At 46.1% G+C, this 12,237-nt stretch overlaps 2 protein-coding genes across 8 annotated transcripts; one reads left to right on the forward strand and one right to left on the reverse strand.

The window, feature by feature from the left end:
* Positions 1-639: 639 nt before the first annotated feature.
* On the forward strand, positions 640-7,284 carry pals2a (protein associated with LIN7 2, MAGUK p55 family member a). 6 transcript variants are annotated; one of them, XM_029128044.3, is made up of 14 exons: positions 640-778; positions 1,966-2,045; positions 2,561-2,712; positions 3,362-3,480; positions 4,026-4,178; positions 4,628-4,777; positions 4,986-5,213; positions 5,652-5,783; positions 5,884-5,986; positions 6,095-6,166; positions 6,267-6,428; positions 6,501-6,703; positions 6,815-6,943; positions 7,049-7,284. In XM_029128044.3, the coding sequence occupies exons 3-14, from the start codon at positions 2,682-2,684 to the stop codon at positions 7,223-7,225; spliced, it is 1,659 nt and encodes a 552-aa protein (XP_028983877.1). In that variant the 5' UTR covers positions 640-778; positions 1,966-2,045; positions 2,561-2,681; the 3' UTR covers positions 7,226-7,284. The 6 variants fall into 6 exon arrangements, with proteins under 6 accessions (XP_028983877.1, XP_028983879.1, XP_028983876.1 ...); XM_029128043.3 differs by lacking the exon at positions 640-778 and adding an exon at positions 799-957; XM_041067971.2 differs by lacking the exon at positions 640-778 and adding an exon at positions 1,036-1,643.
* Positions 7,285-8,081: 797 nt separating this feature from the next.
* gsdmeb (gasdermin Eb) lies at positions 8,082-11,972 on the reverse strand. Of its 2 annotated transcripts, none has more exons than XM_029128048.3 (10): positions 11,771-11,972; positions 11,245-11,467; positions 10,978-11,170; positions 10,626-10,800; positions 10,197-10,317; positions 10,036-10,122; positions 9,593-9,720; positions 9,325-9,508; positions 9,098-9,171; positions 8,082-8,991 (listed from the first exon to the last, which is right to left on the reverse strand). In XM_029128048.3, exons 2-10 carry the CDS (start codon positions 11,447-11,449, stop codon positions 8,773-8,775), a joined length of 1,386 nt encoding a protein of 461 aa, XP_028983881.1. In that variant the 5' UTR covers positions 11,450-11,467; positions 11,771-11,972; the 3' UTR covers positions 8,082-8,772. The 2 variants fall into 2 exon arrangements, with proteins under 2 accessions (XP_028983881.1, XP_055359504.1); XM_055503529.1 differs by having other exon boundaries at positions 11,859-11,954.
* Positions 11,973-12,237: the final 265 nt, after the last annotated feature.

Raw genomic sequence — 12,237 nt, forward strand, 5'->3', positions numbered from 1 at the left:
TCACGACCATGAACTTTAAGTCGTTTTCACTGTGACTAAATCGATGCATTGAAGTGTCTTTGCAACCAGTGCAAAGATCTCAGGGCAAAAGCTGTGGCAGGATGTTTGTTGATCCTTAGTCTAATGACACGACGAGGGAAACGCACATCGATTAATCGTTAAGTTTGCACTTGTTGTACACGTTGTCCAGAAATTCAGTGGGGTAGATATGATTTGACCGGTGTTACGCAACAACAAGTGACCGCGTTAACTGGTGACCAACTTCCGAATGCCGCACCGGTGGCGGCAGCTGTTCGAAGCAGGAAGAGAGCAATATTTCATCAATGTTTTCATCAATATTTCAGAAACCGGCAACTCGTTTCATATATTTAGAAACAGACCAGACTTATTAAAGAGGCTTCGGCACAACGTTAAAAGTGTTCGCCTGTGTCCGTTTTTACAGCAGGATAGAATCCCATTAACGACTAATTTTGTTATTTTTAAAAGTGTTTGAGATTTTTTCCATAAGCGATGCTTGTTAACAAGACCAAAGTTTGGCACTTTATATTTTATTGAAAACAGATCAGAGTAATTTAGTCAGTCCTCAGTTTCTTTTACCTACTTCCGTAACTACGATTCGTGCGACGTTCAAGGTGCACCAGATTATTTGTTTTTTTAAACTCTAATGACTGATAACGTCCATTTGTTTAAATCGTGGAAGGCATTGACCAGGACAGCTAACATGCCCTCTTCCTGCTCTAAACAGCTGCCGTAACTACGAGCAACCAGCGCTGCATTCGTAAGTTGGTCACCAGTTAATGTGGTCACGCGTTAATACGGAACACCGGGTAAAGCATCGCCAATTAATTTCTCCACGCAGTTAAGCAGCGATCTCACTGTGGGACCCTCTGGTTTATTGTCGGCTGTAGGAGTAGCTAAAGCTAGCTTGAGCCACAACATATTAGCGCTAGCCGCTAGGTAAGTAGCTAATGGGTCAACTCGTAGCTAAGTTAGCTCATTGTGCCTCGCTACCAATATGCTAAACGCCGATGAGGTGGATTCACATGTAGTGACCGGTCTGTTTGCTCGCGGCAGTGATGTCTTGTCTATGTGAAAGATGTTTTACACGAGTAAGAACGGCGCCGATCCGTCTACAGGAGCTACACACTAGCAGTAGCTATCTGGGTTTGAGACCTGCACCGGTAGAATAATCGCGAATGAGGAGCTGACAACATGTAGCTAAAGTTCAGCACATTGAACACCACGTCTGATCGTGTTAAAGCGGCGTTTAACCCACGGCTAGCTATCGGCTCTATGCGAGTTCCCTCGCGTTGGAGGCGCTCACACGTGTCCCGTGCACGTGTAGCCTGACAGCTGATTTCGCCCTTACTACGGCGGGCAGACGTGATTTACTTTCCCTTTTGAAGTGAGCCGACGCGCCGCCGCGCGCACCCAGCGTTCACCGCTCTCCCGGTGCTCCACGGCCGCTTTAGTGGGTCGTGCAGACGCTGGTCCGTACTGGCTCAGAAGCTCCGGGACGGTGACGGTAACGAAGACCAAGCAGAACAGTGGCATAATCTCAGCCCTTCAACATTGCGCTGCTGCTGTTGCTGTTGTGGCGAACTTAACCGGGATCTCGGATCGCGAACTTTAAGGATACTTTGGTAGAATGCATTTTTTTTTAAGCGACAGATAGTTTTTGGTACAGAAAACCTTTTATTTTTACTCAGCATTGCAGTTATTTATAGATGATTAAAAACCTTTCTGTTTTAACAAAGGTCCGCATTTAAAAATGATTACTGTAACAGTAATATTACTGTAATATTAATTATATATTTGATTTTTTTCAAATCTTAATACTCTTCACTGACACAGACACTGGTCGTTCTGAGCTGAGTCTTTGAGTTCCACAGGGGTTTCAGTCTTTCTGGAATGCTTCCACCTACATCTAGAGTAAAGTTGCTTTTACCATCACTTTCCTTCCAGAGGTGCCAGATGAGTGTGCTGTAGAAGACGTGGGGCTCCTTGTTGGAGTGCTGCACTCATGTTTTGAACACCGTCTGTAGGTGAGTTTGACTCCCATTCACATATTTCTTATTTTTCTCTTAACTTTTATCTGTCTGTGCTGATATTGTGTGGCTGGACTGCAATGCTGCGTTCACGGTCTTTAAACAGAATGCAGTTTGCAGGAGAAACGGGGCTGCGTGTGCTAAAAAAGCATGTAGTGGTGTTTGTTCGCCCACTTCCCAGGACTTTGGCTGATCTTTTTTTTCCCCTCTCCTGTTTGGACAGCGTGTTTGCACAGCGAGTCCTCAGAGGCCTCAGCCTGTGGCTGGCACAAGCTTTAGTCAGATGGGTGTAAGACTCATCCTTTGTCACCAACGTCCCTCCTTGTCAGACACGTACTGTAATTTTCCCTGCTCCCTCGCACACGCGTCAAACACCAAGACAAAGGAATGTGTTCTGGGCTGTCGCTGTGTCCCGTGCCTTTATTTCAGCCTGCTTCTTGCTGTTGACCTGGGTTGTGCAGGGATTGTGGCATACAGAGAACTGACACCACCTGGTTTCTACCTTTCCCCAGCCCTCCGGTTGCTCTGGTGTGTGTGTGTGGGTGTGGGTGTGTGTGTGTGTGTGTGTGTGTGTGTGTAGGCTGGCAGCGTGGGGGCTTTTGGCTGTGTTTACAGAGTCTCAGTGTCTTAAAGATGACCGTGGCCAATGCACAGTCTGGCTCAGGTAAGCTGTCAAAGTCCCAACCGATCTACAGAACGGGAACTGTTGCAATATTGTGTGTTAAATTTGACTTTTGACGGCTGCCGAGAGAGATAGTCGCATGGTGGCTGTTGGCTCTGAACTTTGACATATATCATATACGTATATGTGAAATACAGTAGCAGGACCACTTGGTGTTTTTAACAGGTACATATTTATAGAACAGTGAAGTATTTACTGTCTCCTCCATAATAATAGAATCCAGTGTCTAGAAATTAAACCACATATTAATCCCAAAAATGAGTTTACTTATAATTTCCTTATAAAAATTTTATAAATGGTTTTTGTCTTTAACTTTGCTGATAATTCAAACTATCAGTGCTCCAGTTTCTTGTTGCGCTCTCAGCCAATACAAGGCAGATTTGTTACTAGAACAATTCCTTTGTCACTCTGCGTGGTGGCTGCTGCTGCTGCAATGGAAATGAGGAACCGTGAATTGGCCCATTGATTTACTGTAGACTTATTGTTGCTGCCTTGCAAGCTCTTATTATAGTCACCCATTTTTCATGACTTTGTCCTCATGGCTTTGCTTGTTTGTCTCTTGCACTCTGAAGTCATGAAGCAGCGCGTCTTCTGCTAGGCCCGTCTTTCATGAGCGCTTTTCCGTCCTCAGCCATGCAGCAGGTGCTGGATAACCTGAAAGACCTGCCATCAGGAACAGGGGCCAAGGACATCGACCTCATTTTCCTGCGGGGCATCATGGAGAGCCCCATTGTTCGCTCCCTTGCTAAGGTAACGTACCAACTACTGCAGCGCTCCGATGCACGCGAAGATGCGAACAAATGCACAAAACTGAATTTCATTAAATTGTTAGGAAGCTGTGGTTGAGTGTAGCCAAGTTAAGTTGGAAGCTGTGTCGCCGTCACACTTCCCCTTTATCCAACAGCCGCAACAAACACGGCTCTGCGTCCGCTAGAGGCCGAAAACGAGCGTTTGCTGAAGCTGGGGTTAAATCACACGTCACCTGCTGAAAAGAGGCTGACGGCGTGATGAACGGTTACATAACAGGCAAAAATCTCTCATGCAGAGTGAGGTCATCAGGTTTAGCTGGGATCTATTAATAGAATCAGTTCTTTACAAAACCTGTCACAACAGCAAACGTGTTTGTAGTCCTAAAACGCAGCTCTGTTTTTCCTGGCTATTGCATATTGATATTACAAATGTGTAGTTTGTGGTTTGATGCCAGGACATACGGTGTGTGTGTGTGTGTGTTGTGTAACAGCTGTGGTGTTTAATAGTGTTCATTCTTTTCAAATCCTGCTTCCGTTCACGTCTAGGCCCACGAGCGTCTGGAGGAAGTGGAACTACAAGCCGTGCGGGACAACAACGTTGAGCTGGTCACAGAGATCCTGGATTCGCTCAACAGTCTGCCAGAGAAGGATGCTGCTGCCGCCGAGCTCGCCAGAATCCTCCAGGAGCCTCACTTCAAGGTCTTCTTTCCTGCACAGGCTCTTTCCACTGCAGCTTCGTATGTTGTGTCCTAACCACTGCCTCATTATCCCAGAAGTGGCTGTTGAAAGCCCCCTTTAATATTTTGAACTATCCTGAACGGCTGTAACGTAGGAGGGTGGGGCTGTAAACCTTGGGCCAATAGCATGCTGGGTTATGTGGGTAAAGTGAGAGGGAGAGGACTGTGTCACAGGCTGTTTAGGTAATTCTTCACCTTTGCTAATGCCGTACGTAGCCTCTGATCAATGTTAACTCTCTTGTGGCCATGAGGGTAAGAAAAAGACTGTTTAACAATTAGCAAGATTTTTTTGTTTGTGTCAAAGTAATTTGTATAACGAACCGACTGATGTCTTCACTTCTTCATGTTAGTTGTGCGTTTATTGGTGGATGCACGACACAGTAGCAGAGCTTGTCGTCTTTTCTGTTGCAGTCTTTGATAGAGGCTCATGACAAAGTGGCTGCAAAGTGCTATGAAACGCCTCACGCTGCCATGAACAGCAATGCCTTGTTAACAAGTTCACTCATGCCGGCTGACGCTGTCAGGGTGATTGGCATCCAGAAGAAGGCCGGGGAACCTCTAGTAAGTTACCCGGACGTCTCTATCTCACATGCATGTGTGGTAGGTTGTAAAGTGTGCTTTACGTCTTCCTGCACTAACCGTCAAGAAGAACAGAGCGACTCCGCTTTACGCGTGTGTTCTGTTTCGGCGCACGGCCCTGAAACGGGCCTCGGCTGTGATTGAGTGCGTGCGGACGTGCGACACTTAAAGAGCCCGTGCACTGTTTCAGGGCGTGACGTTCCGTGCGGAGCGGGGGGAGCTGGTGATAGCCCGGATCCTGCACGGCAGCTCCATTGACCGGCAGGGCATGCTGCACGCGGGCGACGTGATCCTGGAGGTGGACGGCCGCGAGGTCGGCGCCGACCCCCACCAGCTGCAGGAGCTGCTGAGGGACTGCAGCGGCAGCATCATCCTGAAGGTCCTGCCCAGCTACAGGGAGGCGCCGGCACTGGCACAGGTGAGAAGGAAGCCTGTCCTGTCCAGATTTCACTCATTATGATTCGAATCTGTGCGTTTTTGACGTTTCCTGAAATCAGTTCTCAGAGGCTTCTGGGGAGTTCTCCAGTGTTTTACCTGTTAGTGACTGGGTAGGACCGCCTGACATGAGTGATCTTAGAATGCCAGGCTTCTGAAAAGCGAACCCTCTGAGGGTCTATTAATAACACGCTGCACTATCTAGGACATACAGAAGTCTGTCCTCTGGAGCTGGCCTCCTTCTCACTGTAACAGGCTCACACCCACCGCAGCTGACGCTGAGCAGCAGGTTGTAGTATCCTGTCAGACGTCGACCTTTATGTCCGAGGGGGTCGAATGACCTCATCCCCGCTGCTCGCTGTGAAGCGCGTGCTATCTGAAGAATTTCACGGTCCCGTGTCGTCTTCGTGCCAAACCGTAGGTTTATCTGAAGCCACACTTCAACTACAAACCAGCTGCAGACAACTTGATTCCATGTAAAGAGGCAGGCCTGGCCTTCTCCAAGGGGGAAATCCTTCATGTGGTCAACAAAGAAGACGCCAATTGGTGGCAGGTGAGGAGGCACCTGCTGCATGGCTACAAATGAGGTGTGATTGTAATGGTTACTTCTCAGAGTCATCCCAGTCGTTTCATAACTACTGATTTCCTCTTAGGCGTGCAAAGTTGTTGGTGGAGCCACTGGGCTCATCCCCAGTCAGTTCCTGGAGGAGAAGAGGAAAGCTTTTGTGAGAAGAGACTGGGACATCTCTGGCACGGGTCAGTAAGCCTTTCCCACCAGCTTCTGTTCATTCACATGGATTATCAGGGAACCTTTGCCTCCAGCGCCACCGTGTGGTGACCCAGCACTGTCTCTGTGTCGCTCAGGGATGCTCTGCGGAACCCGAAATGCCAAGAAGAAGAAAAAAAAGATGATGTACCTCACTGCTAAGAACGCAGGTATGTGTCCACATGGGCTGTGCTTAAAGGTGTGTATGCATTAAACCACATATCTAGTGGCAATACTGTACTCATTGAGTCTGTGTATTGCCCTGAATAGAGTTTGACCGTTATGAGCTGCAGATCTATGAGGAAGTGGCCAAGATGCCGCCCTTCAGGAGGAAAACGCTTGTTCTGATTGGAGCCCAGGGAGTTGGAAGACGGAGTCTGAAGAACAGGCTTATTCTCCTGAATCCTCTGCAGTATGGAACCACTGTGCCCTGTGAGTGCCGAGGCTGCTGCGTTGTACGCAATTTCCCAGCGTTGTGCTTGTAACACCCTTTCTTCTCTACAGTCACATCGCGGCGACCCAGAGAAGAGGAGCGAGATGGCCAGAACTACTGCTTTGTGACCCGAGAGGACATGGAGAGGGAAATCAAGGAGGGCCGCTACTTGGAGCACGGAGAATACGACGGAAACCTGTACGGCACCAAGATCGACTCCATCCATGAAGTGGTGGATATGGGTCGTACCTGCATCCTAGATGTCAACCCACAGGTCAGTTAAAAAGAAACGCACAATTACTGTGTGCATCTGTCCTGTTTTCCTTTTTACATGGAGCTTTATGGCGCGGTGTCTCTCTCTCTCTCTCTCTCTCTCTCTTTTTAGGCCCTAAAAGTGTTGAAGACGGCCGAGTTCATGCCCTTTGTGGTGTTTATTGCTGCTCCTGAACTGGACACACTAAGAGCTATGCACAAAGCTGTGGTAGATGCTGGATTAACTACCAAACTACTTACAGTAAGTTTTTAAGATTCTGTTTAATGTTTCTAAACACTTGATGATGATGATTGGGGCTTTTCAGTGGTTGTTTCCATTAATGGACCAAATCTCCTTCTGAAACAGGAGAATGATTTAAAGAAGACTGTAGATGAAAGTGCGAGGATCCGCCGGGCGTACAGCCACTACTTCGACCTGACTATTATCAATAACAATTTGGACAAGGCCTTTGACCAGCTGCAGGAGGCTGTAGAGCAATTGCTCACAGAGCCGCAGTGGGTTCCAGTCAGCTGGGTCTACTGATGTAAGGTGATGGAAGGGTACGCCTGAGGGAATGGAGGACTGTACAGGCACAGTGTCGGCTGTGCGAATTAGAGTTTTGCACAATGCTGTATCAGTCACCTTCAACTGAATTACCAGATTCCTTTTTGAGCACACTATGCAAATCTCACCACACAGGAAGTGTACTTATTTATTGGCAAAATATTTTTTAAAGAATTCTTTTTATTCAAATGGATTGACACAAAACATTGGTTTGGTAGAGCGGTTTTAAAAGCTAAAGCTTTTTTGCCATGTCATTGATTTTACATGTAATGTATTTATTTTGCAAATTGAGGAGGGCTTGCTTGTTAAAAAAATACCTCAGTGTTAACAGTTTGTAGTACGTGTCCAGTTCATCTCATTCTGCCACTACAAACTCCTCGTACATGTACAATAGTGTTATTCCTCAGAAGCTTTGAAGGCTCCATTCACACCCTGGGGTCCCACCAGTCCGACCTCATTATGCCAGTCAGTTGTCTTGTACAGGGAGAGCAGTCATACTGTAGTGTTTACCCGTTATATCTCTGACTTAAGCACAACACACGTTACGTGAGTCGACTGTCATGATTTGGATTGTCTCAGTGTCAATATGGTGCTGTCTGTGTCTGGATGAAAACTTTCCACAGGGTACTACATCTCAGTGAACAATCCCTTTTGATGTGATATTACTAAAAACTTAACTGTTTAAATGAAATGAATACATACCTAAAGTATATTTTAGTGTTTTAAAGGTTGTATTTTCAGATGTTAAATAAATAACTGGTGTTTTCTAATGACCTGCAGAAGTTTTTTGTTTATTTAGCAGAATTACTCAGCATGAGTTCAACAAGATGGAAAGAATTGTGACAAGTTTTTTTATTTTTGTACAAACAAAATATACAAACAGGACGACCTGAAGTAAAACCCCACTGTAAAAGCTAAATGCTTCAAGGACCTTATGCTTTATTATCAGACAGATCACTTTGTTCTCATCTACTTGTGATTCCTACAGAATGGGAGGCTTTGTGTTACAAAGACAAGTAAGACAACAGCACATGAGCAACAAATATTGCATGTAGCAAGAATGATTTGAGAACAAGATTGTCTAGAATTAGCAGCGGTTTAGCTTAAGGGCTTATTTAAAAACAATTTAAAAGGATCATCACTCAGCAGAAACGCAAGTGACTATTTCTACATCAGTGTAGTCTCAATTACTTTGAGCATATAAAATTATTCCTAGTGGCACCAAACAACCTTTTATTGTACAAATTCATTATCAACATAATTTGATCTATAAAATGTGCCATAAAAAATCCAAGCTCTAAACAAACTGACTCAAAGGGTTTCACCATAACCAACATTCCCAGCATTATTTGGTTAATTACTCAATTAGTGCATTCATATTATCCTACATTTGATGCAGCTGTGTTTTAAAAGCACCTTTTACTGCATCATAGGGTTAACGTTCAGATAAACACCATGTGATACATGTGATCCCTGTTACCTTATTGCAGTGTGTGTGTCAGGATTCTGGCCTTCAGTTCTAACAACTAGGCCAAGGAGGCGAGGCCTCGCAAGGAAATGCACAGGACCAGGGGACGATTTCCATGCTGGCAGTTTATTTTCGCCTTCACTGTGTCGGCGTCTCTCGTCAGGGACATATTACAGGAGGTAAACAAATGTTCAGTCTTTTCGAGAACGTCCCCTGATAACGCAGAGAGGCCCACGCCGCTGAGAGGCAGCTCTCTCTTCCCAGATACACAGTGCACCTGGAACAGGTGTGAGGGGAAACAAGACAGCAGCTGGGATGAGTCATGTGAAATCACATTTTGTGTAATATTCGTGTTGCTGGTGAAGAAAGTGTGAGAAACTAACCAGCAGCTCCATTGCCTGTAGCACAGAGGGAGTGCAGCACATTCCCAGAACAGCAAGGCAATCATTTGTCATCTCTGAGAGACAATAACCCAGATGCAGAAACAGATTCAATTAGATTTTAACTTTATGTTCCCCAATGCCGTGCAACTCCACACATTTCTTTGTACAGATTGCTCTGATGTATCCATTAACGTAACACAGGAGACACCGAACACTGTTGTACTCACCATCCATGGCGCTGCTAATGAGGTGAAGGGCTGTGAGGACTGATGTGGACTGGCCAACCTGAACCGATTCCATTTGCCCAGTCTGTTCCAGAAGGTCCAGAATAGCCTCGATGTTCTGACGCTGAGACTTTGTCATTGGAACCTCTCCCAGATCAAGTCTCTTATTCAGGACCAGCTGATCCAACTGAAGCAGAACAGATTTAAAACAGAAGTTCATAATGACGTCTAGATTATACCAGCCCAAACCTGTTCAACCGCTGTTACTCACAGCATTCTGAAGAGCACTGACAGCGCCTTGGTCCTGCAAAACGTTGGTAAAGTGCTGGAGCAGGGAAGATCGCGTGGAAGCAGGAAGTGCTGAGAGGAGCTGGAAATGGTCGCTAAGTTGCTCCAAGTCTGCCCATGAATAGGAAACAAATGAATAAAAGAAAGGATAAAGCTCTGCAGGGCACTAAAGCATATATAAAATCAAAAAGTGAACACCACAAGAGCTCATCACAAGAAGTTATGTTGTGTACAATGTAGGTCAGATGATACATTTACAAACCATTTATCACACCTCTGATAAGACAGAATGGGGCCTCCCATCACCAGAGGCCCTTTATGACTTAACATGACTTTCTGGATACGTCACCAGCTGCAATATCAATCTACAGTCACATGTGTAATGGCTGCACAGACAAGAACAGAGTAGGATGAACCAGCTCTTACCTTGCTTTAGTCGCACACCCGGCGGTCCATCTACAGCATGGTGGTCTACTTCAAAGCCTCCAGGGATGTTCGACAACACACACAGCTCTGAGGAATGCGAAGTAATACAATCTGAAAAGGTTCATGTAATCTATTGTTGAATTTACTGAATGATGTCTCACCATAGCGGCCATCTTGTTTGACCTCTAATTCTAAGAGGCCATAAGCAATAGTGGTATCGGGCGGAATCTCCATGGTAACGTTGCTGTCTTTACTCAAGCTCCCATTCTCCTTTAACGTAACCTACAGAGAGAGGGTCCACACTGAGGCGTCACTGTAGAATCGCATCGGTCGGTAATGCGTTTTAAAAATATTGAGCTGTTTGGTGGTTTATGTCATTCCAAAAGATGCAGGACTCAATGAATACTGATTAAATATCTCCCATGAGGCTAAAATGGAATTTAGTAAAGGAATCTAGCTAATCTATCTTCTGACTACTGTGGGGTGTAAACGATTGATCACTAGGTTTGATTTCTGTACCTCTGAAGAAAATTAGACTAAGAAAGTGTCTCTGATGTAATATCCACCCTTCTACTATGCCACATGATTACCTTTAGCTTTCTGGGTGCACACAAGCCCAGTCCTCCTCCGCACTGTCGCGCCTGCTGCACCTCCTCTATGACCGAACTGGGCTGAGAGGTTATAATACGCTCCTTCACAATCCCAAACACCTGCCTTTGCTTCTCCTTTGTCTGCTGGATCAGACAGTGGGACATGTCCAGGACTCTAACACAACAAGTCACAAAAGGCATTAATACATAAATGAGTTTTGTCCTATCTTGAGCTAATTATCTTTTTTTCTTGTCAGGGTTAATATTTAACTGAATCTTTGTTTTGGGTGGACAAAGATCCCTTGAAGTTCAGTTTTAAGCATTCACCTGTATGTGACGTGCAGGAACTCACCTGTCTTTGGAGTCTTCAAGCAGCCTCGGCACATCAACCTCCTCTTTCTTTAAACTGCCAAACGAGGACTGGAGCTTGGAGGATTCGTTACCTTTAATGTTGGCATTGGACTGGACGAAATTTGCATCCAAGGATCCCTGAATGTTGTCACTGTATTTCCCTTCATATTTGATGAAGTCTGTCTCCAAAGCAACTGTGGACAGTTTAAAGTTTTAGTTTCTCCTAGAATAACAGAAACACAGGACATTTGCTATGCGGCATGTTTACCTGGCTTTATGGGCTTTTCTCCCGTTAGGATGTCATTGAGGCTGAAGTCAGTGGGAAGATACCTGGGCTTCTGCCAGAACCAGAATCGCTTACGCTTCACCACCACCGTGAGAGCAGCGATGGTGTCGTTCAGGCTGGACACCGGGATGAGAAAGCCTCCGGGGTCCACCTCCTCCACAAAGTTCCTGGTAGCGGTGGCAAACATGTTCCTGCTGCAGGAGACCTGAGGGTGATCGGAGTCAAAGATCAGAGAGCGACAGCGGAGGCAACACCCATGTGAACCACCTTCGGCTGCTTAGTGACGGACGGCGAGCGCAGATTACGGCTCGGCCCTGCTCATTACTTTTAACAGCTCTGTGCACCTCCCACGTGCACTTTCATCCAGTTGTTAGCAAGTTCCGCGTCTGCCGCTTCGTGCCTCTTCCCTTCGCTTATAGCGCGCGCGCGCGGACGCGAGCGAAACAACATTTGTGCTCGCCGATAAGGCAGCTAGCATGCTAGCATCCGCAAACGCAGCAGTCCTCACCTATGTTCTCCCCGCTCGTAGAGGAAAACAGCTGAAACACACAACAAAAGCCTCAAGTGTCCGCGCTTCGACGGAGTCCTTGTTTGACCAGAGAGCCTGAGTGGAAAGCTTCCTAGTTGCCGGGCTGCTACGGCAGACGCCGCTTCCCCTCATCAGTCTCGGTTGTACGACAGCCAGTGAAGCCGTCTTTGCTGTGGACAATGGGCGGACAGAAGCCCCGCCCACTCTGCCCGGAAGGGTGCGTCAAAACAATATGTTTCTTTACATTTTTTACCAGTGGAATTCAAGTTTGAGAATAGCTTTTTAATTTAAAATCTACCTTCAGGTGGTAATAATGGATTTTATTTCCACCTTAAGTTGGAGAAACGTCCTCTTGCGTCCTATTAATGAACCACTGCTGGTTATTTGTCGCCCCCTAGTGGCCAGTTCAGACTCACCAGATATGGTTATGTTCAAAACAATAATGC

Source organism: Betta splendens, chromosome 16, assembly GCF_900634795.4.
Source record: "Betta splendens chromosome 16, fBetSpl5.4, whole genome shotgun sequence".
Taxonomy (NCBI): Eukaryota; Metazoa; Chordata; class Actinopteri; order Anabantiformes; family Osphronemidae; genus Betta; species Betta splendens.